General features: G+C 36.9%; 2 protein-coding genes across 4 annotated transcripts in view; both read left to right on the top strand.

Annotated features, from left to right (window-relative positions):
- LOC137129102 (CMP-N-acetylneuraminate-beta-galactosamide-alpha-2,3-sialyltransferase 1-like) overlaps positions 1-14,236 on the top strand; it is a 57,823-nt gene extending 43,587 nt beyond the window's left edge. For both annotated transcript variants that reach the window (XM_067507960.1, XM_067507969.1), the window contains exons 4-7: positions 6,308-6,487; positions 9,738-9,783; positions 11,250-11,369; positions 11,511-14,236. In XM_067507960.1, the coding sequence (XP_067364061.1) occupies positions 6,308-6,487; positions 9,738-9,783; positions 11,250-11,369; positions 11,511-11,684 (520 nt within the window). In that variant the 3' untranslated portion in view covers positions 11,685-14,236. The remainder of the gene's footprint in view (positions 1-6,307; positions 6,488-9,737; positions 9,784-11,249; positions 11,370-11,510) is intronic.
- A 3,248-nt stretch (positions 14,237-17,484) lies between these two features.
- parp10 (poly(ADP-ribose) polymerase family member 10) lies at positions 17,485-26,355 on the top strand. Of its 2 annotated transcripts, none has more exons than XM_067507934.1 (11): positions 17,485-17,592; positions 18,939-19,111; positions 19,674-19,916; positions 20,000-20,230; positions 20,673-21,667; positions 21,803-22,015; positions 22,687-22,804; positions 22,874-23,851; positions 24,318-24,451; positions 24,525-24,699; positions 25,275-26,355. In XM_067507934.1, exons 2-11 carry the CDS (start codon positions 18,940-18,942, stop codon positions 25,571-25,573), a joined length of 3,558 nt encoding a protein of 1,185 aa, XP_067364035.1. In that variant the 5' UTR covers positions 17,485-17,592; position 18,939; the 3' UTR covers positions 25,574-26,355. The 2 variants fall into 2 exon arrangements, with proteins under 2 accessions (XP_067364035.1, XP_067364027.1); XM_067507926.1 differs by having other exon boundaries at positions 20,670-21,667.
- The last annotated feature ends 1,577 nt before the right edge of the window (positions 26,356-27,932 follow it).

Below are 27,932 nucleotides of genomic sequence, written 5' to 3'. Positions count from 1 at the left end.
TGTTTAATATGTGAAGTTTTTGTTGCTAATCCAAGGTGTGGGGTGGGGAGCCCTGAAGTTCCAAGTTAATGTTCACACAGGCAGGAAGGGGTGCAGGTGGGAACTGAGGTGTTTGTATAACCAACATGGTTTTGAAGTAATTTACATGCAGGATTGATAAACACGAAATAAAGGCAAATGTTATTTCCATTTGGGATAGCAAATGGCAATAACAGAGGTCACAACAAAGGTCACAGGGCATAGATGAGAAGATAAATTATAAAAGAGATTCTTGTAAAACTATCCTCAGGACACCTTAAACTACCTACAAGCTATCCTTTTTCTCTGAGTCTTTGATCCATGTAGGTTTTTTATCTGTAAAGCTTTTGCAGAGCCTAGAAAACTAACTTTTATCATCATTACATCATTGCAATGTAATGGGCCGAGCAGGAGTATGCAGACGACTGCACATCCCATCGCAAATCAAAAGTAGGGTTTTTGGTACATGTGCCAACGTATTGTCAAACAAATTGCAGTCAAGTGACTACGGGCCATATTTGAGCATCCAGCTCCTTTAATATATCTATGCTACACTACAGGTGGTTTTTTGTGCAGGATCACGTTCATATACAAACAAAACAAGAAACAGTTCATGTGCATGCACACTTTGTTGGTACATGATGTGTTCACAGATTCAAGTGAAAAGGTTTTGATTGCTTTGCACCAATTGATGTGACTTTCTCCAACTGATTACAGGACGCTGGATTTTAATTTGTTTTAAATACGTTAAATGTTACCACTCATTGCGTCATTGGAAATACCAAGAGACAGTGGGTGATCAAAAAGTGATTATCCACTGTTTCATGGTATTTCTCCTTTTATTTTAGGCCTCTTTAAATATTGGGCAACCACTCCTCTGCAATTCAAACAAATATTTTTTGGTTAATATTCAGGCAGTCAGGCATGATGTCTTTGCAAATGATCAAGCTTTTCATAAACAGAAGCTTACTGTACAATCCTTACTGGCAGGTGTGCTGCAATATTAAGGCCACATCCGCCTGTTTCACAAGAATGGCAGTAAACTCAATAATGATACACTGATGTCAAATGTAATGTACCACCGAAATGTCTGTGTCAGAAAGTTTCTTGTCGTATCTGCATTGATGTTTTCAGTGCAGTCTATCTTATCTGATGCAGGGTTGTGTAGTCGCCCACTGAGGTTGAAAGTACATATTTGGTGCGGCTGCATCTGAAAATGTAGACATAACAGTGCCTACAAACTCCTGTTTGTAGTAAAATGCTTCAACTCCGAAAAAAATCTGCGGGAAAATCTTATTTACATCGATGCAATGGACTTTTCCATATTTCAGTCTGCTCATATTTGAGCTTTTAAGGGTCATTAGGTTGGGTAAAGTAGATTGATGCCTAAAGTAATTGCACTTTATATTTGTAGCCCCCTTAAACTGTAAATTATACCTGTGAGATAATTTCTCTCCTCCACTGAGGGAAACTCATGTGTTTGTGTTTGATGCTTTGTCTAGAAGGATAAAGACCTCAGAAACACTGACTGGACTACAAAAAAAGTCACCACCTGGATTTAATTTAGCAAATAGGTAAAAGACGTCCATTGGATAATTACTGTAGTGATTGTCTCAACTGGCAACAAGCACTTCAACCCAGACTGATGCAGGTAGTAACTGACTACCTGAATGAACTAAATGACTAGGTTTTTCCATCAATACATTATTTTCTTCACTGATGGCACAGGCATTTTTAAAATGACAATGTCAGTATTTATCAACCTCAAATTGTGAAAGATTGGTTCAGGCAGCATGAGACATAATTTTCGCACATGGATTGCTTGTCCACCTTAACCCTGATTGAGAATTTCTGGGTTTGTGCTGGAGAAACACAGTGGTCTGACACTCAACATTAATACAAGAGCTTAGTGAAAAATGAATGCAACTCAGAACAGACAGAGAGAAATATATGTCGTAACATTGTATAAGCTCACCGAACTGATGGGGAAAGAGTGCTCTAATCAAAGCGAAAGGAGTTTAGACATGTGTGTTAGAGTGTGTGGACAGTGTACATGTATGATTCTCCAAATCAATTTTTATAATGGTATTATTAATCTGATATTGTTGAAGGCTATATTTCCTGAGAATATATGTATTCTTGGTAGGAAATCTTGCTTTCTGGTGTGTGAGCAAACTAGTTGGTGAAATGGGCTTTTCAAAGACTCTATACATCTGCCTTAGTTTGTTTCAAGTCCATCTGGTCCAAATATTTAGTGCCAGGGGGGAGTTGGAGCAGAAGCTGAATATTGATTAGACCAATCTGAAATATTTGCCTCTTTGGAGCAGTTGACACCACACACCCCCACATGATTAAGTGAACAAGCATCCCACTGAATCCATTTAACAACTCAAGTTCACTTCTCAAGTGCCCTCAAAGACTTGCATTATCATAGAATTGACCCCTACAGTGAATAATGGCAGGAAACATACAGTCCATTAGATGCCTCAAGAGGATCTTTAAGGTAATGAGTACAAAAATATCAAGATTTGTTCAGCATGATGTGTCTGTTCTGTTAGACGAAACAACTGTTTGTGCTGTTCAATATTAGAAAATTGTCTTGCGTTTTTCAGCGGTGGTTAATGAAATACAGCAGTTTGGTCAGTTTGGGGATATAGAAAAAGTGAATAGAGGAAGTAAATAAAGCACACTCTGTAGTTATTGTACTTATTGTTCATCAAATCCCACTCTTTATTCCCTTAGTCTCCCATATATTTATACTTTTCCAAGGAGTATTATGGGTTATAGAGTGTGCAATGTGAAATATTTCAAGCAACCAGCCTCATATGGAAACTGTACATTAAAAGCAACATTTCCCTGCAATAGATACTTATATGTGCACAAAAAAGTTAAAAGTTCTTGATGAAAACACTAGGTGAAAAAGTCAGAAATAAATTGTGACATACATGAATCATGTGACTCGAACATCCGTTGAAAAGGCAAAAATGTGCTGTGGTAAACCAAAAATAGATCTGTGTTATGCAATTCACACACGGGGAGTGGATGGAAATGCACCTTTGCATTTTTATTTTTATTTGCCAGTTTTCTCAATATCTACTCAGAAATTGTTCTGTGTTGCAATGAAAGCTTATATTAGAAGTGCAAATAAGACAAATTACCCTCGGGTAGACTGAGGCAATGGTGAGGTGCCTTCTGTGTTGTAAAATAAAAAAATTCTATCTCATAGTTCTTTTGAAGTTATGTAAGATTTTGCAACTTCTGGCTAAAGAGGAAGCAATTTTGATATCATGTATCATCATATATGCTTAGAGCCCACTGCTGACAACACTGTGTTGAGGTGTTCTTTTCCTTTCTTCTGTTTCCTTTTAAGGGTTACATGAACAGTCCTCAAATTAACTATAAAGGGTAAAATGATAATAATAATAATAATTTAAAAGTTAAATGGGAACAATATATGACTAGCTTTTATAATGTATGTATAACTAAACAGCCATACAAAGTTGAGAAAACAACACTTTGTGTGTTGTTACTGGGTTCATACAAGTGTTTTTGTATAGGTAATAGTTATAGAGATGATTGAGGTGGGTAATAACTGTGGGGACGTAACCAAGAATATAAATGTTCTAATAATATTCGTCTACTTAAAATATGTTTCACATATTTGTGGAGATGTGTTCAGCACCTGGTTTCTGGTTTAAATTACAGTGATTTAAAATGGGCCCCAATTTTCTACAATTTGCATTATTCGATGGTTTTCTGACAGGCTGGGGGTATGCATGGGAGGCACACCTCTAGCTAATTGGAGTATGTGATCATGAATAATGTATACTTTATGCAAATAGTATCTGACACAACCTGATGAAAGACAAAAGAGAAGTGGTCTGTTTGGATTTAGAGAAATCTAAACAACCTTTGGTGAGTAAAAAAATACAAACATGATTATAACAGACTCAGTATTCAAATACTGGAAGTCAGCTCTTTAAGAGCTAAGGAAATGCTACATTTCATTACGAAAACCAAGTAATATGCATCTTTGAGTGCACTACAGAAAAAGATGAATATACAGCTTTATGTGGTGCATGGTATTTTTCTTTCCTCATTGCCAGTTTTGCATCTGCTCCTTTTCGTAAGGATCCATTTACTGAGCAATGCTTAAATTCCCAGAAGCTGTAGTTACCATTACAAGGAGGAATCCAACAACACAGTCCTGTTAAAAACTGTTATTTTTGTCAGAAATATTGCACCATAAAACCTCCTCCCAGTGCTTCTCATTTTCCATACATTGCAGTTATAGGTCAGTCAGAGCCATGAACCTGCTCTGGTATGGATGAGCTTGCTCATTTTTCAAACCAAAAATACCACATGAAGAGAGGGCAAAACCTGGCTTGACCTCCCTAAACAACTGGCAGTAGAAGAAACAGCACTTATGACCTGGGGAGAGAAAACCAGTAGCTGTTTCTCCTCATTCTCTCCATCTCTGATGTAAAATGGACGGAACAGGCTGTGCTGTGAGTACTGTAGATGCATTCACATAAAATGACACATCATTATCTTGTAAAATACTGATACATTTCCTCCCGAATGCAGCAACTGATGATGCCACATCATAATAATTATTGCAGTTTCTGTAATAACCACAGACACATCTGCTGTGGAAGCTTTTTTTTCTCTCCTCGGGGAGTGGCCAGCCTCTCTACCATTTCACAGCTGTAATATTGCTTTAGTTGTTCAATTACAGACCATCCTTCCCTTTTGTTTACATAAGTTATAATAAATTGATACATGTTATTAGTGTAGGTGTTTTATTTGGTTCAGTTTTCAACTTGTCAACCCAATGATGTCTCTGCTGTGCAAAAAAAGCTTAGTATACTACCTGCCCAGCTCCAAATGTTGCTTTATATCTGCCTGATGTGTAAATGAGCAGCTGTTGACATTTGAATTAACACATCTGCTAGATTAATTTAAAAGGCGGTAAATTGCCACTGTTGTGTTAACAGATTGTTTCAGCCGAGTGAATACAGATGTATTAGTCACTGTAGGGAAAAATGTGAGTGATAAGTATTATATTTATTATAAGAATAGAGGACGTTCTTTAATGTGTACAAAAGTGGAATAGTGGAACAGTAATTTGCAAGTTTGACTACAGAACATATACAACAATTGGCAGGAGTATCACTAACAGCCATTTATACTTTTGTTTATTATATTTGCATTTGTTGCTGTTTTGTTTTAAAAACCAAGACCTTACAAGAGTTGAATTGTCACCCAATCAGCTTGCTTGATACATGGGTCTGCAAGACGCATTGTTGAGTTTTGGGAGTTGTACAAGCCTCTGTCACTTGGGGTCATTCATACATCTCTTGAATGCAAAGAGTTTTATAAGGAATCCCTGGCGGAAAAAAAATTATTTAATTCAGTAACTGTGGTAGCGTCTATGCCCTGCGGAATACAAATGATTTTGCCCATGTTCCGAGTATATAATTATTTTCCATATTACTTTGGTTTTATTTTGCCTAGAGTAAGGTATGAAGTTATGGAGAATTAGCCTTTAAACTATTTTTAAACAGGCTTATCTTATATTTAAAGTTGCAACATGAAATTGAAAACCAAAAAAACAACAACTATCAAGTGTAACATAGCCTAGACTCAATATTCACCTTACATGAGGTCACTGGGAGTCATACTCAGGCTGAAAATGTCAAGTTGTTATATAGCTGTCATCTCTGAGTCAGTAATGAGGAAGATGATATTGCCCAGACCCGAGCACCCAAACAGGTGATGCTAGTCACGGGAGGTCAGCTTCATGATTTTTCTATCGTGTGTCACCTCCTTCCACTGACCGATACCAGCTGCCAGTGTCAAACCATATCCCCGCCAATTACTGCTGCAGCTTGAGTGAGCATTGTTGGACATAATAATAGGGATGCCTCACCCAGCTTGCCAAGCAGTAATTGTTATGCTCCAAATGGACAATGGATTGTTCCGAATTGCTGTTTGGATGTCCAAAACAGTGGGGCAAATTGTACTTTTTGTTTTTCTCATTCTGTATATTTAATTTTTTTTTTTTTCTCAAGGTAGTGATTGTGGCTGGTTTTCATGTCTCAGTCCCAGTTGTTTTGGTCAACTTTGGGAATTGATGAAAACAAAACCTATGGTCTATTACTATAACACCTTTGTAGATTATGATGATTAATATGACAAAAGCCAAATATTAGGCTGAAAAACATCTTAAATTAACCTAGACTGGGAAAGAAGCAAATACTGTATCTCTGCTTCTTTGTCCCTGCAGAATGAACCAGGCTCCCACTGCTGGCTTTGAAGAGGATGTGGGCAGCAGAACAACTCATCATCTCATGTATCCAGAAAGTGCCATAGACCTGGACAATAACACCCATCTGGTTCTGATCCCCTTCAAGATTCTGGATCTGCAGTGGATTATTAGTGCCCTGACTAAGGGCACTATTAAATAGTAAGTCTACTGATGGAATGGTAAAGCCGTTAAGCTGCTAGATCTACATAAAAGGTAGTAACAGTTTTGATTTGTCTTGTAATATTATTATTGACTGGAATTAATATTGAACCTTTTAATAATATTTTATAGAATAAAGAATAAAAAGAATGTTCTGAATGTGACCAACCAGTCACATTAGTACGAAGACAGAAACAACTTCAGGATACCACCCTTATGAAGGCCTAAATGCCAGAAATGCTGAATAAAGATTAATACATTTTACAAGAGTAGTGCACTGTGAATCAAATTATCCCCTTGCTCTACAGATGCCTTTAGCTGTGTGTGGAGCACTTTAGCATCTTTGAGCTCCTTGTTTTAGTTTTAGAGCCCACAACTACCATTTGGACTCAGTTTCACTGCTGTCATCAACCTCATTACCAGGAGTTTTAAGCATAAGACATATGAAAAATTGTACTAAATGCTTGCTCTCTAAGACAAAATGGCACATAGACTAAGTTAGCAGAAAGTGGCAAACTTGCATTCTCCTATTTTGGTTTTGCAACTACAAACCGCATTAGTGTTACCAACTTAATAAGATTATATGTAGAAAAAGAATATTTATAAAAGAGCAGACAACGCTAATAAATACATGCCCATTTGTCTATGACTAGATGCATGATTTCTGTTGCTATAATTTAGTTTTTATGTTTTAAGATGTTTGAAAGAAGAAATTCGTACATTTTTAAACACCTTCATTAAAATTTGGCTGACATTCTACCAAGTTATACTAATTCTGCATTCAAAACAAGAGGTTCTTTGTTCCATCATCATCATTATTTTGTCATCATCATAAGTGTCATCATTGTGCAGAACTAATAAATATAAATATGGTTTTATCCTTAATTAGAAATGGGAGAAATTATTAATTTATTACCCGTCAGTGAAATCATGAGTTCAAAAACTTTTATATACTTTATACATGTTCTTCTTATACCAGATTGTTACAACCATCACAATTACTCAGTATTCCTCTTTGTCAGATTGTCATTACAAGGATAATCACTCAGTTTTAATCATCCAGTAAATTTCACCTTCAGCTTCTTCTTTCTCAGTGAACTGTTATCATTAGCTTGACTACCGGACTCTCAGTAAAAACAGAAGCCACTGCCAATTAATGTCGCTGCCAATAACTCAAACATGCCAACGTGTTTGATGGAAAAAGGACGAGGAAATCCAAACAAATGTTTCCTGTAAACGGCTGGTTGTCTTTCAACTCTGCCAAAGTAATAATTCTGCATCATTAATTTCATTTTACTGGCAGTACTGTCAGCATTAGCCCAGCAGCTATTAGTTCTTAGCTGAATGTTGTTAATTTTTTTTGGTGCATTTTCTAGTCTTGTTAAATAAAGTCTATAAAATGACTGAACTATGTAAAGGGAGACATTTACTTACCTGACTTCCAGGCATTTAAGCCTTTAGGCAAAATTCCAAGTCTGTGTTTTAAGGATTTACTTTTTTATATTAGGGTAAAATGTGCTGTACCCCACTGGACACATAGGACACACAAAATCTACAGTAGGTGGTTGGACTTGTACTGTACAGCACACAATTACAACCAGCATTAGACCAGTTTGTATAATATTCAGATTTATTGAGGAACTTTTAAAAAAAACACTATAGCTTTGAAAATCCTTACTTTAAAGGTTGGTATTGTCAAAATCAAAGAAATCACCCTTGGGATGGTATGGGCCCTGCTGTGCTGTAAAATTACTAAACTCAATTTCTACTCTTCTTTTAAGTAATTTAAAAATATATATTATATATATATTTTTTTTTTTAAATTCCTGCCTCAAGAGCATTGAACAGTAAAATCAAATATGCTACAGTAGCCAATTTTGGCTTTGTTTAAAAAGGACAAAAAGACTATTACTTTGTTGGGAAACATGGACACAGTCTTAAGGTGTATTCACTTCAGAAAAAATGGAAGAATTTGTGTGCATCACTCAGTGCGCACAGAGGGATGTATGGTGCACAGAGCGCAACAGGACCTCTGACCTGCACTGTAACGAGCCATAGTTAAGACAATCAGTGCCAACCACTGCTTCAATGAACGAAAACCTTGTCAGCCATTTGTGCCTCTGAACACATAACATTCCTATCGATACCACACAAAAACCAACCAAGTAATTCATTGACGGAGTATTAGAATACAGATACAAATACAAAGCCTTTCTGGAACTTAGCACTTCACCACTAGCAACATTAGCAATATATTTAAGCTGTTTAGTAGAGCGCCCCCCAGGAGTTGAGGAGGGAAAATAATGTGCCAACCAGCACAGAAGCTGCAGCATTAGATCCTAATTTTTCCACAATAATATGAACATCTACCATTTTGAAAAATCCCATTCAAGTCTTAATTGTGTTACAGCAGAGTGTTTGATACTTGTACACATTTTCCTCAGCAGTATTATTTTAGGATTTTTTTAGTAAAGTCTAAATATAAAAGTCATACACACATTATTTCAACATCACCATCACTAAGCTTCCAACTTTTTGTTTAATTTTGTGATTTAATGTTTTGGGTCTACAGAGTAGATTAGTTTTTATTGGTTGGGGGTAAACAAGGGGTCTTGACTCCAACCAGTCAGAGTTGGTGATCCTGAATACAAGTTTTGGTGAATAAAAGGAACAGAGATTTTCCTAAAGGGCTTAAATACCACCCGTTGACTGATCATTTTTGTTTGTATCATTTTTTCAACATCTCAGTCATAGTAGATAGTATACCATTCCTTCCCTATTTTCTAAAGGAAGTCTGCTCAGTTACCATGTAGAATTTGCACAGACTTTACTTTTCATACTTTGTTTTTAAACTCCTTTTTTCATAAAAGTTTTGCATGTGATGCAGCTCCCATATCTGGCTGTTGCTGCAGTTTGGCTGAGTTTTCTAAACAGACTTTTCATATGCAAACTGAATGGCCACCTCACGGGAGGTGCACTCACCTGCCTTTTCACACTGCCTTTTCAATTTTTATGATTTATCTGTGCACTGTCCTCACCAGCCTACAATGAACAACTCCACACTATGAATCCTTGTATTAAATGATTCAAATTGTAAAACAAAAAAAAGTTGATTGTGAGCTCATGTCTTAAAATGATATGTAATCAGCTTTACTCAGACACTTTATTCCAAGTTTTGGGCATTTATTTTCAGAAATACCTTCAGCAAAACCATCCACATTTTAAGTCCCTGATGTTTTTTCTGTTACAGCACATATGTACCTGTCATGTCCAGGATAAAGGCAAACAAAGATAAGGTGAGTTATACAATGGTTGTAAGATTTGGCATATATTTCCTAAATATATGCTAAATAAACATGACATTACTTTGGTTTGCGCATAATGTGTAATCTTATTTAAAAATCCAGGCTATGGATGAAAGTTAACATCTCATTACAAAATTATTGATTTTAATTATATTGAGCATTTGCCAGTCTAATCACGTTCATACTATTCGTTTTTTAACCAGTAAGACATTTAGGGTATTTTTGAGGAACTTGTACTATACTTGTTTTCATTTTATACAATTTTAGACTTCTGCTTTTCATTTCAGAGTGAGACATCACACTATTTATTGTAATGTGCTTTTTTTATAACTTCAGTTACAAGGTACTTCTCCAATTTAAGATTTCACACACATATGGCGTAGTTAACTGCTTAACTGAATATCTAAAATTGGCTTCAACTTTACGTGCAACACTAAAAGATAATGTTTTGACAATTGTGAATAATTAAAATGATCAAAACTGTGTGCAGTTAGATAAGAGTATTTCTTCATTATTAATTTTTACTACATTAAGTATATTTTTCAAACTATACTTTTGCACTTTGTCTGGAGTAATATTTCGAGAGCAAGATTTGACTTGATAGTAGTTATACACTATGAGATTTTCTTCTTTTACTTAAAATAAGAACCGCAATACTTCTTCCATCACTGGATTTGTCACTTTTACAGGTGGTAAGTTGCTGCAGTTCAAGCGGCATATGTCATATCAAAACAGTATGTGTATGTTTCACTGACACATTCCCTGCCACTCCTTCCAAAATATATGACAGTTCTTTAATATAGTATTGTCTCTGCTGTGCTATATAAAAATGGAATGCCACTTGTCTTCAGCTCACAGATGCATCTTTTTACAGGCCTATATGGTGAAGAAATAGTACTTTATGTGATGCATTTTTATTGGAAGATATATGCAGTATAACCTTTCATTGAGGGCAGCTGCTATACAGTATACTAGACTTTTCTGGTAGCTAATAGAGATACTGAATAACAATACATCATTCAGAAATGCCCTCCAAACACATACAGACACTTTTTTGAAGGAACATTCACCACCACCGCTATAACCCCTGCCCCGTTCCCATGACCGAGTCTCACAGGTTCTACTGTCTTTAGAGTGGAAAAGAGTAGTCAGAAAAAATAGTGCAGGTGCAGCCTAGTTATGTCAGTCAGTCATTGGACGATCAGCACTAAGATTCAAAGAAAAAGGAAGGAGAAGTATAAAGTAATACCACTAAAACAAGAGGGACAAAACCTTTTCAATCTTAGGGCTTCTTTAGTGCGCTGCTTAATTTAAATAATACTTTCAACCAAAACACAGAAAAACAGCCCCAAAGTTCTCAAAAGTACCCAGTACATTAAACTCTATATTTGCTTATCTTATTTTGAATCAGCTTTCTTTCTAATGTCAGTTTTCTAATTCTTACAATTCTTTTGCAGGTGTTGATTTACAGTCCAACTTTTTTCAAATACGTCTACGAGTCTTGGCTTGATGGTCATGGACGATATCCCTCCACTGGCTTCCTCAGTTTGATGCTTGCTATTCACATATGTGATGAGGTGAGGTGAAATAGTTATGTTATGCATGACTGCAACAAACAAATGTGAACCCTGAACGGAAGTGAATAACTATAAAAAAGCTTGTGTGGATGAGGTTTAATAAGATTATGACACAGTGGTTTTGTTCTTTGTTCTGTACAGGTCAGTGTATTTGGATTCGGTTCAGACAAGTATGGAAACTGGCACCACTACTGGGAAGAGAACCTTTTGGCTGGAGCTTTTAGACAGACAGGAGTCCATGATGCAGATTATGAATATAATATTACCCTGGCGCTGGCGGACAAGCACAAAATCCAAATGTTTAATGGCAGTTGATGCCAAGCCTGTATGTGCCACGGGATATCCACCAAAAAAAGCTCATTAATCTTCTCATGTTTATTTTTCCTTTGCCTTATGTGAAGAACCTTTCAACATGATTTCTTTCTTCTGCTCATTCCCATTTTCTGTCCTACTGTTTGAGAAATGTCACTCACTATCAAGACAAGACAAAGGCAACACTGCCAAATTCTTAGTGAACAATGTGGGAAGACAAGATGTCAGCATGCCATCCATACAAAGCTTCAGTACTATTATACTTTAAGTATATGAAATGCTCTCAGCAGAAGTTAAGGTGCCATGTTTACACTGCTAATGTACAGACATAGATAGGATGTTTATGCACAATTCATTGTTGTTGTTTATACATACAGAGTACACCAATCAGCCATAACATTTACATCGCCGGTAGTTTTAATGTTGTGGCTGATTGGTGTATATTGGAATTAGTTTTAGCTAGAACTGGCTTGGGAAACAGCCTTAAAGGCATTTTGATGACACAAAACACAATGATTATACTTTAAATGTCCCTTCACGATATCTGCTAATTTCATCAAATCAGTGTGGACATGGTAGCATGACAATAGCCTTTAGGTCAAAGCACTGCTGTGCCACAGCCTCTGATTTAAGCTGCATTATGTAAACTCCCTCCAGGGTGCTCAAAATAGTCTGAAATAGTAGAATTAAGGGTATGACCTCAGGACCCTTAAAGGTAGCAAGTGTCCAGTCTTCATCACCCACAACCTGGCAGCAAAACATGCATCTGGACAAGAAAGTACAGAAAAATGTACATTGCTAATGCACTCACATTTTGTCAAATTTTATGAAAACTGCCCAAGAAATATAGTATTACAAATCATTTCCATTTAAAAATATTTTGCTCATTACAACTAAGCAGTCATTGATGAAAAGAAAGATTTTTGGTATTTTGGTTTTGATTTTTTTTTTTTTTTTTTTGATGAGGTGTGAAGTACGATATGAGCTATAGTGAAGTAATCAATGGTTTTTTTCATCTCCCAGTGTGATTAAAGAAAACATATACAGGCACTGGTCATGTTCAACTTACATACACATATTACAGCCTTTAGAGGGGTGCCTTATTATTCAAGTCAATGATGTACTGTACAGTTTTGATGTACATTTGTGACATTTTCAATGAAAAGTAGGTGTTAAGTGCCTTCAATCGGAGTTTTAAGACTTAATTTTCTGGTCCAATTGTATTAATGTTATTATTATCTCTGACGTTGGTTTTATTTTTTAAAGAATCATATGCATGATACATGCTGTACACTATAGCCATTTCAAATATTTTTATGCCACTTAAAAAAAAATGTTGGATATATGTTTAGTCAGCATCTTGGGCACAGTTATATTTTGCAACATTATTAGGTTCACTTGCTAAACCTAAACATGTAATTTTGTCCTGATCATTTTCACCAGCACATGTCTGATCTGCAATGCTGCAAATGTTATTAGACTCATTATTAGTAATACGCTTGGTTATCTAATAGGCTATGATTTGCTCCATGTGCCTTGAAACACAACGGGACATTTGCCCAGTCAGTGTCTTCGTTGTTGTTTTCCTCTCTGTGTGAGAGCAGGTTCAGGAGAAGAGAAACAACAGTATACGTGCAAACATCTATCAGTCACTTTGTGTAGAGCACGCACTGTTGCCACAGAAAATGACTGATGGAGCCAACAGTAGGTTGGTTGAACAGGGGACACTGTCATCTAGTGGATAAAAGCATGTAACAGCATTAATAAGAATGGATGTGTCCCTTACCGGACTGAAGTTATTTCAACACTGTATTTGATGTTTAATTTTGAACTATTGCAAACCCTGTCACACACGTACATGATTTTACAACACTTCCTGAAGTTGAGGTCTTAGGTTATATAAAAGCTCATCACAGCAGCCTCTTCAACAAAAACATATTTTTTTTTTTTTTTATTGGTTGTGGATTTTCCCATTCTAAAGTGATTTCAGGTCAGTGGTGCTGATGTGTGTGGGAGAAGTGGAGAATGAAAACGTATTCTGTTATTTCAGCTTCCTCCCACAGTGCTGTAAAATGTAAGTGGGGAAAATGTGTGAAAATTACAAGGAGGTTAATAATTTATAAATAATACATTTTCTCAATTTTATGCATATTTTGTGATGGGTAGTAGCTACTCTAAGGACTTGATTGAAATTGAGCGAAAGACCATTTGAATAATTATGTGTTATAATGGACAAATTGGCAAATGGCAAAATTAGATTATTTTCTTTTTATCCGCTTTCATGCTTTTTGTCATCAAAGTTGATTTCATTTATCTTGATTTTATTATTGGGGAAGATTCTGCTTTTCCTCATAAACATTCATCTCATTCCTGTCACTTTTAATATTTTCTTTTAAAAGATGTAATCAGAAACACAGTCATTAGTCAGCTTTAATTAGTGAGGGGGTGTTAATTTAAGTGCCCTTTCCCATGTGGTCCTTGGTAATATGTTTGTTTATTCCAGCATTTCTGATTATATTAAATAGACCTTAATAAAAATGTGTGAATGCCAGCAGGTTCCTGAGGTTATGGGTTATTCTGTAAAATAAAACAGCCCTCTACTTTCATACTAGTGTTTTGCTGTTTTAATCAACATAACCAGATAAAGACATAATGTGACACTAATTTACCTAATTTATGGTAAAATATGTTTTGAACAGGTTTTTTTTTTTATGTGCACTTGTGCACTAATGTGCTAGAGTTTATATTGCTGCCACATAGTATCTTTGTTGATTTGGTCACTATGAAGCAGTTCAGCTTTTCATAGTTTCACTTCACGGTACAGCTGGATTCCGGCTGATGTGGGACAAACTCATTCATTTTCACAAATCAATTGACTGACTCTGTGTTCAAACCTTTTGTAGTTTTTGGAATTCCCCAGAAACTCACTTTCATATTATGTGTCAACAGCACAAAGTTCCTTTGAACATCAAAACCCATTGGACCCTTAGCATTGCACATTCAGTATGGCTCATAACTGCAGACATGGAAAAACAAGGAGTTATAGGATGCACTTAACTGGACTTATTCTGGTATGCTGATCAAACATACAAAAGCATCCATCCATTATTTGTAACCGCTTATCCTGTTCAGGGTCACAGGGGGATACACAGTTCAGCCATGAGTATATAATGACATATGCATAGCCAGTAGGTTCTGATTCAGTGTGAATGTGATATAATGCACTTACTGTGTATACAGTACAGAGTTCAAATTTTAATATGGGATTGGTCATTTAGAGTAAGAGTTTATATTATCTACTCATCATATCAACATGCATGGAAGTCATTTCAAAGTGCATTCACTGGATGAATAACTTAGATATGAATTACATTTTAACATGATTTAATACTCAGTACTCTATTATGATCAAGTTCATAGCACTAATACACAATGTAGTTTGAAATGTCCAATATCATTTCAAATTAGTTTTCATGAGTCATAAAATGTGTGTAAATGCTTAAGGGCCTCATTTACTCCTGCCTATAACTCAGCAATTCTACAGGATGAATTAGATTCTAATTTTACAGGCCTCGTTATCATATGGTGCTGAAACATGCTGTATGTAGCCTATATTTCAATTATCAGTGTTAATATACTTCATTACAAGTCAAAGGCCTGCATTCATAACTTTACTCACTGGCAAATAAAAAGCACTGAAGTATCATCAACATAAGGCAACGGTCAGCCACAACATTAAGAGGACCTGGTGGTTTTAATGTTGTGGTGGAGATGGGTCAACATAAGCACTTTGACCAGTGTGCAGTTGCACAGCACAACACAAAGTTTTCTGATACCTGGCAATTATGCCCACTCTCAACCTTTAGCCTTGCTAATCTCTGTTCACCATTACATTAAAGGCTAATGTTGTGGTGGTAATTGTTAAAAGACTAAGAAAAATGTCAAAAGCTGGTCACAGGTTACTCAGACTTTGGTAATTAAGAGACCAGAATAAGCCCAGCAAGGATCTGAAGAAGCCTGGTCAGGAATGGCCTTTCTGAAGGACAGCAGAGGAACCAAGTGACTGCATTTCAGAAGGGGAAAAAAGTGAAAAGGCTATGCAATCATTGAGATTGAAGTTGGAAATGTTCAGGTCAAATTGTTAATATGTAGTAAAAAGAGTTGGAGAGAGGTGGAAGAATGAGTACTCGTAGCTTTTAACGCAACAAGGAGGGTCTGTCATGGTTGTGCTGTATTTCTGCCAGTGGTGGAGGTGATACTTTCTGATTTAATGGTCATCAGTTATTTTTTGCATTTACTAAAAACAATTAGACCCTTTGCTGGTGTATTCAACTTGACTACAATTCAAAAGCAAATAATGTACATTTTACTTTATTCATATTTTGTTACTTTTAGGAATATTATGATGCTAAAAGACTATTTTAACTGTTACACTGAAATTCTAGGGGTAGGAGTAGTTAGAATATCTTTGCAATTTTATTAAAAATAAAAAAACAAAAAAATAACAAGTACATAAACAATTAACCGCCTTTGCCAAATATTTTGTTAAAGAACCTTTAGCACCAATTACAGTCTTTTTGAGAATGATGCTTAAAGCTAGGCACACCTTTTTGGGCAGTTTCGCCCGTTCTTCTTTGCAGTACTTCTCAAGCTCGATCAGCTTGAACGAAGAGCGTCAGTGCACAGCCATTTTCAGATATTTCCAGAGATGTTGGGTCATTTTCCTATTGAAGATGAACCGTCACCCCAGTCTGAAGTCCACATAAGCCTGGAACAGGTTTTCAAGAAAAACGTCTCTGTACATTGCTGCATTCATCGTTGCCTCAATCCTGACTAGTCTCCCAGTTCCTGCCGCTGAAAAACATCTCCACAGCACGATGCTGCCACCACCATGCTTTACTGTAAGGATGATATTGGCCAGGTGTTGAGCAGTGCCTGGTTTACTTCAGATATGACACTTGGTATTCAGGCCAAACAGTTCAATCTTTGTTTCATCAGACCAGAGAATTTAGCTTCTCTTGGTCTGAGAGTACTTCGGGTGGGCTGTCATGTGCCTTTTACTGAGGAGTGGTTTCCGACTGGCCACACTACCGTACAGGCCTGATGGGTTGAGTGCTGCAGAGATGTTTTTCTTCTGGAAATTTCTCTCTCCACAGAGAAATCAGAAAAATGCTGGGCCTCTTTCAGAGTGACCCTCTGCATCTTGGTCACCTCCACTAAGGCCCTTCTCTCTCGATCGCTCAGTTTAGCCGGCCCTTTAGGAAGAGTCCTGGTGGTTCCAAACTTCTTCCATTTACTCATGATGGAGGCCACTGTGCTCATTGGTAACTTCAAAGCTGCAGAAATGTTTGTGTACCCTTCCCCAGATCTGTGCCTCGATATCATCTTGTCTCAAAGGTCTACAGAAAATTCCTTGGATTTCAAGGCTTGGCTTCTGCTCTGACATGCACTGTTAACTGTGAGGCTGTATATAGACAGGTGTATGCTTTTCCAAATCATGTCCAGTCAACTGAATTTCACACAGGTGGATTCCATCAAAGGTGTAGAAACATCTCAAGGATTATCAGCTCAATTTTGAAGTGCCATGTCAAAGGCTGTGAATAATTATGAACAAGTTTGTATTTATATTTTTAATAAATTTGCAAGTATTTTAAACAAACGTCTTTCAGTTGGTCATTACGGGGTCCTGTTTGTACAATTCTGAGGAAAACAATGACTTTGATCCATTTTGGAATAAGGCTTTAACATTACAAACTGTGGAAAAAGTTCAGCGCTGAGAAAGACGTCATGACTGAACTGGTTGTTTCCCTTTAACATGTGCAGCAGAAGACGCCACCTGCCGTACAAAAGCAACGTAACAAGGAAGTCTCCAGTGGAGCCCGTGTAGAGGTGATGTTTCCCTTGTAGACAGGTAAGTAATACTCCATAAAACGTGTGAAGATATATTATTTTATGCGTTCGGCAGAAGTTTAAGCTTTTGCATTACACACAGTAAAGCATAAATCAACATAACTATTTCGCTAACGTTATAGATTTATTGTGCAAATATGGCAGCTGTAGCAACTGGTTTCACTTTCTAGTTGGAGAAATGAAAAGCGGGGGGTAACTAACGCTGCATAATGTTAATGAAAACTGGGCATTAGAAAGCGACTCTATTTGTAAAACCTTCCGGAATTGTCTTTTTTTTAAATAAGATATGACCGATATATTCTACAGTAAGTTTTATTAAGTCCGAGCTTCCTGTAATCTCACTTAGCTTTTTCCATGTTGTGTAGGCCACAGTCACTGTCATGAGGTAAAATTCCTTGTTCCTGTCCCTTTACCTCTGCTAGAACAAGTACTTAAATTGGCTTCTTAAACAGATTTTAGCCATAAAGGCTGTTCTTAAATATCTCTAATTTACATATTGTATCAAATAGGTCAATAATTAAGTATTCTGGTTTTGGATTGTGCTTCCTATGCTCATACATGTTAACACCATGTCTTGGGCATTAGAAACGTGGATATGCTGAAGTAGCAGCTGTGTCATTAACTTAAGTTCTTAACACAAGTCCGTAAAAGTCGAATTTTCATTAATACAATTATTAATTGTTACAGAGTTCAGACAGACATCTAAAATACGTTTTGAGGTAGCCAAGTTAGGACATAAATGAAAGACTGAGATGTTAAGGAACCAGGACACAATTGCGCAGAAGACCAGACCCTCAATAAAGGATGTAATAATCAGATTTCTCTTGTATTTCTCTCTCTGTATTAACACTTTATGTCAAACATTTGCTTTTGTTAAAAGAGAACAGATCTTTCCCCTGTGTATAGGGACTGAGCATCATCATGCTTTGACATTTGTATGGCCTTTTTAACTATTATTCTTGTAAATGTCATAAGCTACTGTATGTGAAAAATCTAATATCTTGATATGAGAAGATTTTTATATAGTGTTATATTTATAGTTTATATATTCATAAACTACTTTATAGTTTATATATTCATAAATTACTGTATGTGAAAAATCTAATATCTTGATATGAATAGATTTTTTTATAGTGTTATATTTAAATTGCACATATTTTTTGACCAACATTTCACAAAACAGAAGTCAATCCTTACATTTGAAGGGCTGGAACAATCATTTTTTGAGAGCATGGGATCTTCTGCAAAACCCAGACAATGTGTCTTAAATTTATATGTCAACACACACTTGCATGTTTGAACCACTTCAGCTGACTAAGATCTGACTTTTGTTTCTGTATTATATAGGATGCCAGTTGAAAACCCAGAAGAGAGGACAGTAGAGGTCCTCTCCCTGCCTGAAAAAGTGGATGAGGAGCTACTGTATCTGTACTTTGAGAACAAGCGCTCTGGAGGAGGCCCACTTGTCTCTGTGGAGAAGAGGGGTCATCGTGCCATACTGGTATTTGAAGATGCACAAGGCAAGTGAAAACACAGTACTTAGTATATTTGTCTAGGACATTTTGCCAGTGTGGATATGTATTTACACCAGCTTTTATTAGACTAAATATTTCATGTTTTTCTATATATATCTTAAAACATAAAACATTTAAACTTACATCCATCGCAATAGAAAATAAAAGCAATATTGGTAGCAATACAAGCGTAGTGTGCCCTTACTACAGACAGAAAATGTCTTCTATATTATTCGGGCATAACTTTATACGCCCTTTAAGCCCTTGTGAGTTTGGAAAGTAAATGAAATTACTGCTTTTTATCTCAGATTTATTCTAGCTCATGAAGTTGTAATTACCACCCTGCAATTCCACAAAACACTGACTCTAAAAATGTTCTGTCTCCAATAACTCAGTGCTCCTATCATTTTAAAAGCCTTTAAACCTCATTCCTATTTTTATTACTACAGTACAGTGTATTGCTGGGCACAACATAAAACTCAAATACAACGCCAAGCTTCAGAACAGTAATTTGTCATCAATATACTTTAAACTAATTCTTTTATTTCTGCTCCACTCACGTTGACAGCTGCAGCCAATGTGTTGTCTAAAGGACACCATATTTTGCATAATGTGGAGCTGATCTTGAGAAAGGCTGCACCCAAGGACCGATGCAGACTACTACTGCGGGGGATCCAGCCTAGAACTATAGATGACATGGTAGAGCTGTATGTGGAGAACATGATGGGTTTGGATGGAACAGACTACACCCTGTATCCCTCACCAGGGAGAGATGTAATTCTCATTCACCTCAGCCAACCATTGTCAAAAGGTCAAGATTTTTTATTTTTATTTTGTTTCTAATTTTGCAGGTTGTCATATTGTTTATTGTTGTTTATGTTTTGTACTGTACAGATTTCCAAAGTCTAAGTGCCAGAATCTCTGGGAGGGCACTTGATGGGGCGAAGGTAACACTTGAACAAATTGAGCAACCTGACTCTATCCTAGTGGAGAACCTGCACCCTGGGACCACTCCAGATCTGCTCAATTTGTACTTTGAGAGCACACGAGCTGGGAATCAGAGAGTGAAGGAGGTCACCATGCTATCAGAGGATACAGCAAAGGTGTCCTTTGTCAGCTATGAATGTAAGTTTAGCACTATATGAACTTTAAAAACTATTGTTGTGCATGACAGTTTTCTTAAAGGACCAATATTTAAAACTGTTACCAACCATTAAAAATGGGTACTGCAGTCAAAATTCAAAATATTGGAGAGGGGCATTCAAGGGTTGCCAGGTTGAGGACAGGGAACACACAACACCAGGTGACAACAGTCGTACTCTTTAACGTTACTGTCTAAAGCTGATGAGCTTATGTATAAATTTCAATTAGTTTTAGTGTTTACAAATAAGAATCTGACTCTTACAGACTCTAGCATTATTGCCAGAGAAGCCAATATTTCAACTTGTTTCTTATTACATAAGAAACACATAAGACATATTGTGGTGCAGTATGTGCAATTTAGTCAAGTAAATGTATTACATAATGCTTCTTTAATAAACAATGTCTGTATTTCTTTCAACAGCAGTGGACACAGTTCTAGGTCTTCAGCACAAACTGGAGGGTGTTGAACTGGTTGTGAAGCCATATTTTGACTTTCTTCAACCTAAAGAAAGTGTAACATCACAGACAGCTGTAACTGAAAGCCAGGATATGACTGAGCAAAACTCAGAGGGTCTGTGTCAAATGGAGACCAGTTCTTCCACTGTAGACATTGTCAAGCCTTGTCCCGCCTCTCAGACAGCCCCAGAGCCTCTTGCCGCCTGTGAGACAGTTATGGAGGCTCAAACGGCGGATACAGATAAACTATCAAGCCAAATTCCTATCACTGACCCTTTAAAATTAGCTTTGTTTCAACTTGGCCCCATTTCACAGAACATTAAAAAGACTCACCCAGATTTTACTCTCCAAATCAAATGTGATGGTGTCCAAATTGAAGGAACTGGCAGACAAGCATTTGAGCAAATAAAACAAACTATCTTGGAGTTTGTTGACAGCATGGTTGAGACTAATTTCACCCTTGAACCAGAGAAGGCTAAGCTTCTTGCAAGAAAAGATGTAAAAGAGCGGTTGCAGCTAATCATAAATCAGACCGAGTCCCCCACTATATATTCTGTATCAGATTGTAAAGTTGTGGTAACTTCACTTTCCCAGAACTCTGCTAACCAAGCATGTAACTTTTTAAAAACCCAACTGTGTCACTTCAGCATACCAGTAGATGTGGAATATGAGGGCATGTTATATTGCAAAGAGTGGACTGAGTTTCTGCAGGCTCTGGGCTTTACCTCTGTAAAGGTTTCTGAACACAGTCGGAATATTGATGTGGTGACTCTGAAAGGGATGGAGATGGAGAAGCAGACTGCAATTATGGAGTTTCTTTCTACACCCATTGAAAGAGAGACAGTCATCTCAATGGAGCCAGGCCTGCTGAAATACATCCAGATCCATCGCCATCAACTGTTGGCTGACATGAACCAAGTATCCATTCTTCCACTAGAAGAAGAGGATATGTGTGGGTTAAAGGTCTGTAATGCTTAACTATAAAAAAAAGAAATTATGTAAGAAATATAATATATAATATAATTGTATTTGTATAATTTCAGGAACTATTTTGTTCTGAAAATTTCCTTAAGTTTTTTTCATATTTGTACTTGACAGATCCATGGCCATGCTGTTGCTTGCCAAATGGCTGAAGAGGTTTTGCAAGACGTGGTCTCCTCGATCTGTACCAGAACCATTACAGTAAATGCTCCAGGAGTGGCTCGGTTTTTAAATGAGACAGAGTGCAAGAGCATCCTTAATGAGATGGAGTCAAAGTTTCAGGTCTACATTAGCACAAAGCATGTGCCCTGGGAACCCCTTCCCCACCAGGTAAAACAAAGTTTAAAAAAATACTTTTTTTTTTTTACAGGCAGAGATGCAGGTAGACTCAAAACAGGGACCTTCTATCTATGTGATAGCAGCACTAGCTGCTCCACCACCATTCTGCTGACTATGCAATCTTATGTTAAATAATGTTTTTTTAATAAGTTTAGATTACTTTATAGAGATCTGTTTTTACCTTGACAACAAATTGGCATTTTTATGTTGATCACTGTAAAAAACCCACATTACCCACAGGCTTGTTTTAAAAAATATGAATAAATAAAAGGTGAAAACTTCTAAGGGAGGGGCAGTGCTTTTTAATGCTACTGTACATTACTGCTGGCAGTTTTTCAAAGCAGACCAATTTTAAGATTATATTGATTATTCCCTTTATGTCCATCCAGTCACTATAGATTATGAGAATCGTTTTATAAAACAATTTTGGTTTTAGCAAAAGAAAACCAGCAGAGGGCCTGTGATTGCTTTCAGATGGCTCAACACTAGTCATAGAAAAGATGACAGTTGTTCAAAGGTGTTAATGGCCACAGATGTCAGAGCAAATGGGCTGTAATCATTTAGTTCTGTTATGGAGGGCCTTTGGGGGATGATATAGTATTGTTGTATAATGACTTTTATTCAGTAATCACAAAACATTGTTTTTTTTTTGTTTGTTTCAGGACATTTTTGATGCAGCGTGGGAGATGATATCCCACCAAAACTTCCAAAAAGTATCCATGGATGGGGAGCTAAAATCTGATTCAGTCACAACTGATCACAATGGAGCTCCAGACAATGGTAATATATATAATTTCAGTAATTTATCATATATCTTTGCAATTTCAAACAATCTATACAATTCTGTAGGCCTATTGGAAGAGGCAAAAAGAATCGTGTCGGCCATTGATGAAGGACTTGAGGAGAGTGCGTCCAGTTCAGATCAAGGTGATGACATGGATAGTTTTGACTTGTACAGAGCAGAGGAACCAACCAGCCTGACAGACCAGGAATCTGATTTTGTCACTCCCAAGGATTCCCTCTTCTCAGCTGGAGGTAACGCTACAAGTGGGTTATCCCTGCTGAATATTGGGGCCCAGGGGTTTTCGAGCAGCTTGGAAGAAGACGCCCAACTGTCACTAGCCATACAGTACTCAATGGAGTCAAGTGGATGGTCCCTGGAGGATGAGGAGGAACAGTTGAAAAAAGCTCTGGAGCTTTCAAAGAAAATGGTCCATGGTACTGAGAAACCAGAGAGGGGGATAAAAGTTTCCTTACAGGATGCCATCAATGCAGCTAACACCATCCAGTTAGTTGTGTTTGCAGGTTATAGCTGTGATCTGATTCGGGTGGACATAGCCTTTGGGAAGAAGGTCAGCCAAAGACAGGTTGAGGAGAAAGTTGAGCACAGGAGCGTGAAAAACATGTCAGCATACCACAGGAAGTGTTTGGAGCTGATTAAGAGGAAGCATGCAGTTGAGATTCAGATTGAAGGCACCATTATCACTGTTTCTGGATTCAAAGATTTTGTGACTGGAGGAGTGTGGGACGTGAAGCTATTGCTAGAAAAAATCTCCAATTCCATATCTGATCGGGAAATCCTGACAACTGTCAAATGGTTACAGCATGATCAAGCCTCCTCAGCCACAGTTCCTTATTCCCCCGAAGCCACAGTATTCATCGAGAATGCTTGGAGGATGAAGCTGAACAAGGTTGACATTTTGCTAGACAATCAGCCCCACATTATCAGTTTTGAAAAGATGCAGGAACACAACATAGCTTCTGGGAAATCTGTCAAAATCTCTAGGAAGCTGCTCGATTTAGAGGATTTGGATGAGGACGTGACAGGTAAAGGAAATTTTATAGTGCTGTAATAAAGAGCCCCAAAACTGACAAAAATTAACTTATTGATTATTGGACATTTTAGAGGACAAACACCAAAGAAAAAGACTATATTGTTCTCTGTTGTTCTAGATGACATTGACAAAAGGTTTTTGGCGTAAATTGGTTATACATAACATTTTATAAATTTGTCATCTCGTATTGTTCTTATTAAGACTAATTTTGTTAGCATTGGCTTGCGGCTATAATTCGTTAGCTACTGTACAATTAACCAGATTCTATACAGTAATACTACAGCTGTGTGACGTGCAATTAATTGATTAGTAGTACTATAAATAGTATTATAATTTATTGGCATCTATCTGACCATCTATTCTTTTAGTCAGTTTTGGTTCTCCATCTCTGTGTTACAATTTCAATGAGTGAATATAATAATAAGTGAAATAATAAAAACTAAATTATTCTTAAACAGAGGAGGAATACTCTCTGCTTTCAAATCTGCCTGAAGCAAGCAAAGTCGATGAGGAATCTGATGAATTTCAGAATGTTGTGAAGAACTTCTATGAAACCATCCAGGAATATCACAGCAAAATCAGAATCATACAGGTGGATAAGTAGCCTGCATATATTTCATCAAATTATTTGGTGCTTTTCTCTTATAACGTGAACTTCTCTTCAGGTGGAGAGGCTCATGAATCGACTACTGTATAATCAGTACAAGTTAAAGAAGGCCAGTATACTGCTGCGTGCCACATACCCACAAGTTGAACGGACTCTTTACCATGGCACAAGTGAGAAAAGCGTGAAAGAGATATGCATTCATGGATTTAACAGAAGTTTCTGTGGAAGGAATGGTAAGTTTTCAATACCAGTGTTTTGCTTTGTTTAGGGAGTTAAACAGTATAAATTTACATGTTATTAATGATTTGCAGTTTTTTTGCAGTATTGTATTTTAAAAGAGTTCTTTTAGAAATATCCATCTACATATCCAGCTACAGCTATATGCTAATTCTTCGTGGCGGTGGCCACCGCTAATTCATGTCCTTAGCTGGAAATGTTTCATAAATGATAATTTGACATTTGTTTACCTGCACATTCACACAAAGTTGAAATTGCACTTCTTTCTGATTTGCTGGAAGATTGCCTATGTGATGTCTAATGTGTTGATTTTGTATTTGAAACATGGAGATGTGTGTGTGAGAGACACAGAGAGAGAGAGAAAGAGAGAGAGAGAGAGAGAGAGAGAGGACATTTTGTATTGACAGAGAAAAATGTGTAATGTGATTTTGTTTTGCACAAATATTCACATACAAGTATAACTGTACAAAAATGGCAAATCTTAAGACAAAATATTATTTGTGCAGTATTTGTGACTCAGTCTTATTTTATCTCTGTATTAACCTATGACATCATTGTTTTTTCTGCACAGCCACTGTCTATGGTCAGGGGGTGTATTTTGCTGTTAACTCTGCGCTGTCTGTCCAGGATCAGTATTCGCCACCAAATGCAGATGGACACAAGTTTGTTTTTGTGTCAAAGGTTCTAACAGGAGACTTCACTAAAGGCTGCCATTCAATGAAGACAGCCCCATTGAAAGAGACTGGCGATATTCCACTCAGATATGATAGTGTGACAGATGACATTACCAAGCCTTCAATGTTTGTCATCTTCAATGATACACAGGCTTTTCCAGAATATCTCATTACTTGTCAGAGAATCCATCGCTGAGGAAATACATCACAGTTGCTAAATGATGACTATATCATTTGGAGAAATGAATGGATTTACTATTTATGCCTTAAGGAAAACTCTGCATTAAATTTGCAAAGGTCTAATGTGTTATAATGCTACAGTCTTTGCAGTTGTTATAATATTTAGTTTCAAGAGAAACATAACCCCAATTTAAAATAGTACCTTTAAACATAGGCTCAGCATAATAAAGTTGGATTATTAAGAAAACTAATCACAAATGACTGGGTACACACAGTTCTTAATTTTGCTTATTACAGGCAATTGTATAAATGTGAATATAGGCAAAGTGATAAGTTTGCAATTTGTAAACCTGCTGACAACACCGGATGTGCAGGTGTCTTAATAGTAATAACCATTATGAGGTTAGGTTTTTTTTTTTACCAGAGCCATTAGATGGTGTATTTACAGTTGGGAGTCTGACCATGTTATTAACTATGTTAATTTGCATTGAACTTCAGTAGTTTGAGTTTTCCTGAATTCTGTGGAGTCCAGATATTGTGCATATGAGAAAAGTTAACAGTTGCAGTAAATATTTAATAATAGAGATCTAATAGAGCACTGCTCTATTATGAATATACAACATGATCACTGTTCCTCTTAATTGTGGAATAATAGGCCTATGTTGAATTATCCTATATGTTTTTTATTAGATTTAAGCTGAAGTATAACTATTGTAAATGTTAAGCCTTGCACATCTTTCACAAGTGCTCTGCACTCTTAAGCAATGTGTTTGTGTCAATAAAGTGCTTTGGCCATGGCTTATTGACCACTCAGTTTACTTTCTAAAATTGTTGCAATCAGCAACCCACAAAGTAGGGTAAGAGTAATATACTGTAGTTAGCGACCAAGCACATTAGTAGTTCTCTTTATTACGAAAGTAAAATTCAGCTATAAAATATAAAGATATTGCCAAACATAATGTAATCTGGACTGTATGAAACACTTTAATTCATAGACCAGGAGCTCAAATGTATTTGGGCAAACTACTATTATTTCTGTCTAAACATATGGTTGCAAATCCTTTGCAGTCAGTGGCTATATTGATTGTCTAGTCCCCATCTTTTCCAGTCCTTTTATTAAAGTGTCCTTTGCCATGACACTGAACCATAATTGCTCACTCGTGTGTGCGTGTGTGTGTGTGTACCTCTATGTAACTCTTTGAATAAACGAAATAACGTGCCAGACATTTCTGCTCGCTGTAATAAATTTAGTTGGCAAAAGCAGGATGGAGATGTAGTAGGGCCTCCGACTTGCTAGATGTTGCCATACTCAAGGCATTGAGGGAGAACAAACAGGTAAGTATCTAGGCAATGACTTATAGGATTTGCAGTAAGGAATGAGTAAGACTTACTCCAATGAATGAGAGGAGAGGAGAGCATGAGGAGCGATGAGAGTCTGGAGGTGAGGCAGGTGGTTATGGGGAAGAGTCTTGGTTGTAGAGCTGGATCCTGTGATATTGTGATGAGTGACTTGACAGTCCACTAACAGTGATGGGGAAGATGCAGTGGTCTGGATCTGTAGTACAGAGAAGGCCTGGTGGTGAATACACGGTTGGCAGTAATGGTGAAAATCCAATCCCAGACATCAGAAAACCAAACAGCAAGTGACTGCAAAATAAACACCTTAAGGAGGAAGTGAAGTTAGTGATCCTGACTGTTATACCTTCCGCAAGTAAAATGGTTGAACACACTGATAAGCTAAAAATATGCCTTAGACCACAAAAAAAAAAAAAAAAAAAACTGTGGTGAATGACAATTTCTTTCTCTTGAAACTCTTTACCATAGTTGGCCACATTCAGCTGGTAGCGTCTGTGTCAATCAAGAAAGGTCCCCACCAGAGTACCACCTAATGTAAACCATTGGTAAGTCACAAGAAGACTGCGTTTTAGTTTGCAAAAAAACCTGTAAAAATTCTCTAAAAAGACAAAAATCAACTTGCACTAGAAAAACTTAAGGACTGTGGAGAAATGAAGGAGCTTCTCATGAAGCTCGGTACACCACATCATCTTTGATGCATAGTAAAGGTAGTGTTATGGTGTGGGCATGTATAGCTGCCAAAAAATGTTGGATTTACTACCTGTGGCTCTCGACAAAAGCATGAATTTCAGATTTGTCTAGGACTATATTGTCTGCTCATACACAGTCAACCAAATGCAGTCACTGCAGAAGATTTGCTACAAAGAATTAACTATTTAATTTATGATCATTAAAGCGGACATTCTACACTTTAAGTCCATTTGTATTGTCTCACTTTATAGTAGTAGGACGACGTACAAGAGCCAGAATGATGAAAACTATGTCACTGTTCAAATCTCTAAAAAATCTCACTGTTCTAA

Source organism: Channa argus, chromosome 1, assembly GCF_033026475.1.
Source record: "Channa argus isolate prfri chromosome 1, Channa argus male v1.0, whole genome shotgun sequence".
Taxonomy (NCBI): Eukaryota; Metazoa; Chordata; class Actinopteri; order Anabantiformes; family Channidae; genus Channa; species Channa argus.
The sequence above is the reverse complement of the archived record's forward strand: the minus strand, read 5'-3'. Positions and strand labels throughout refer to the sequence as shown.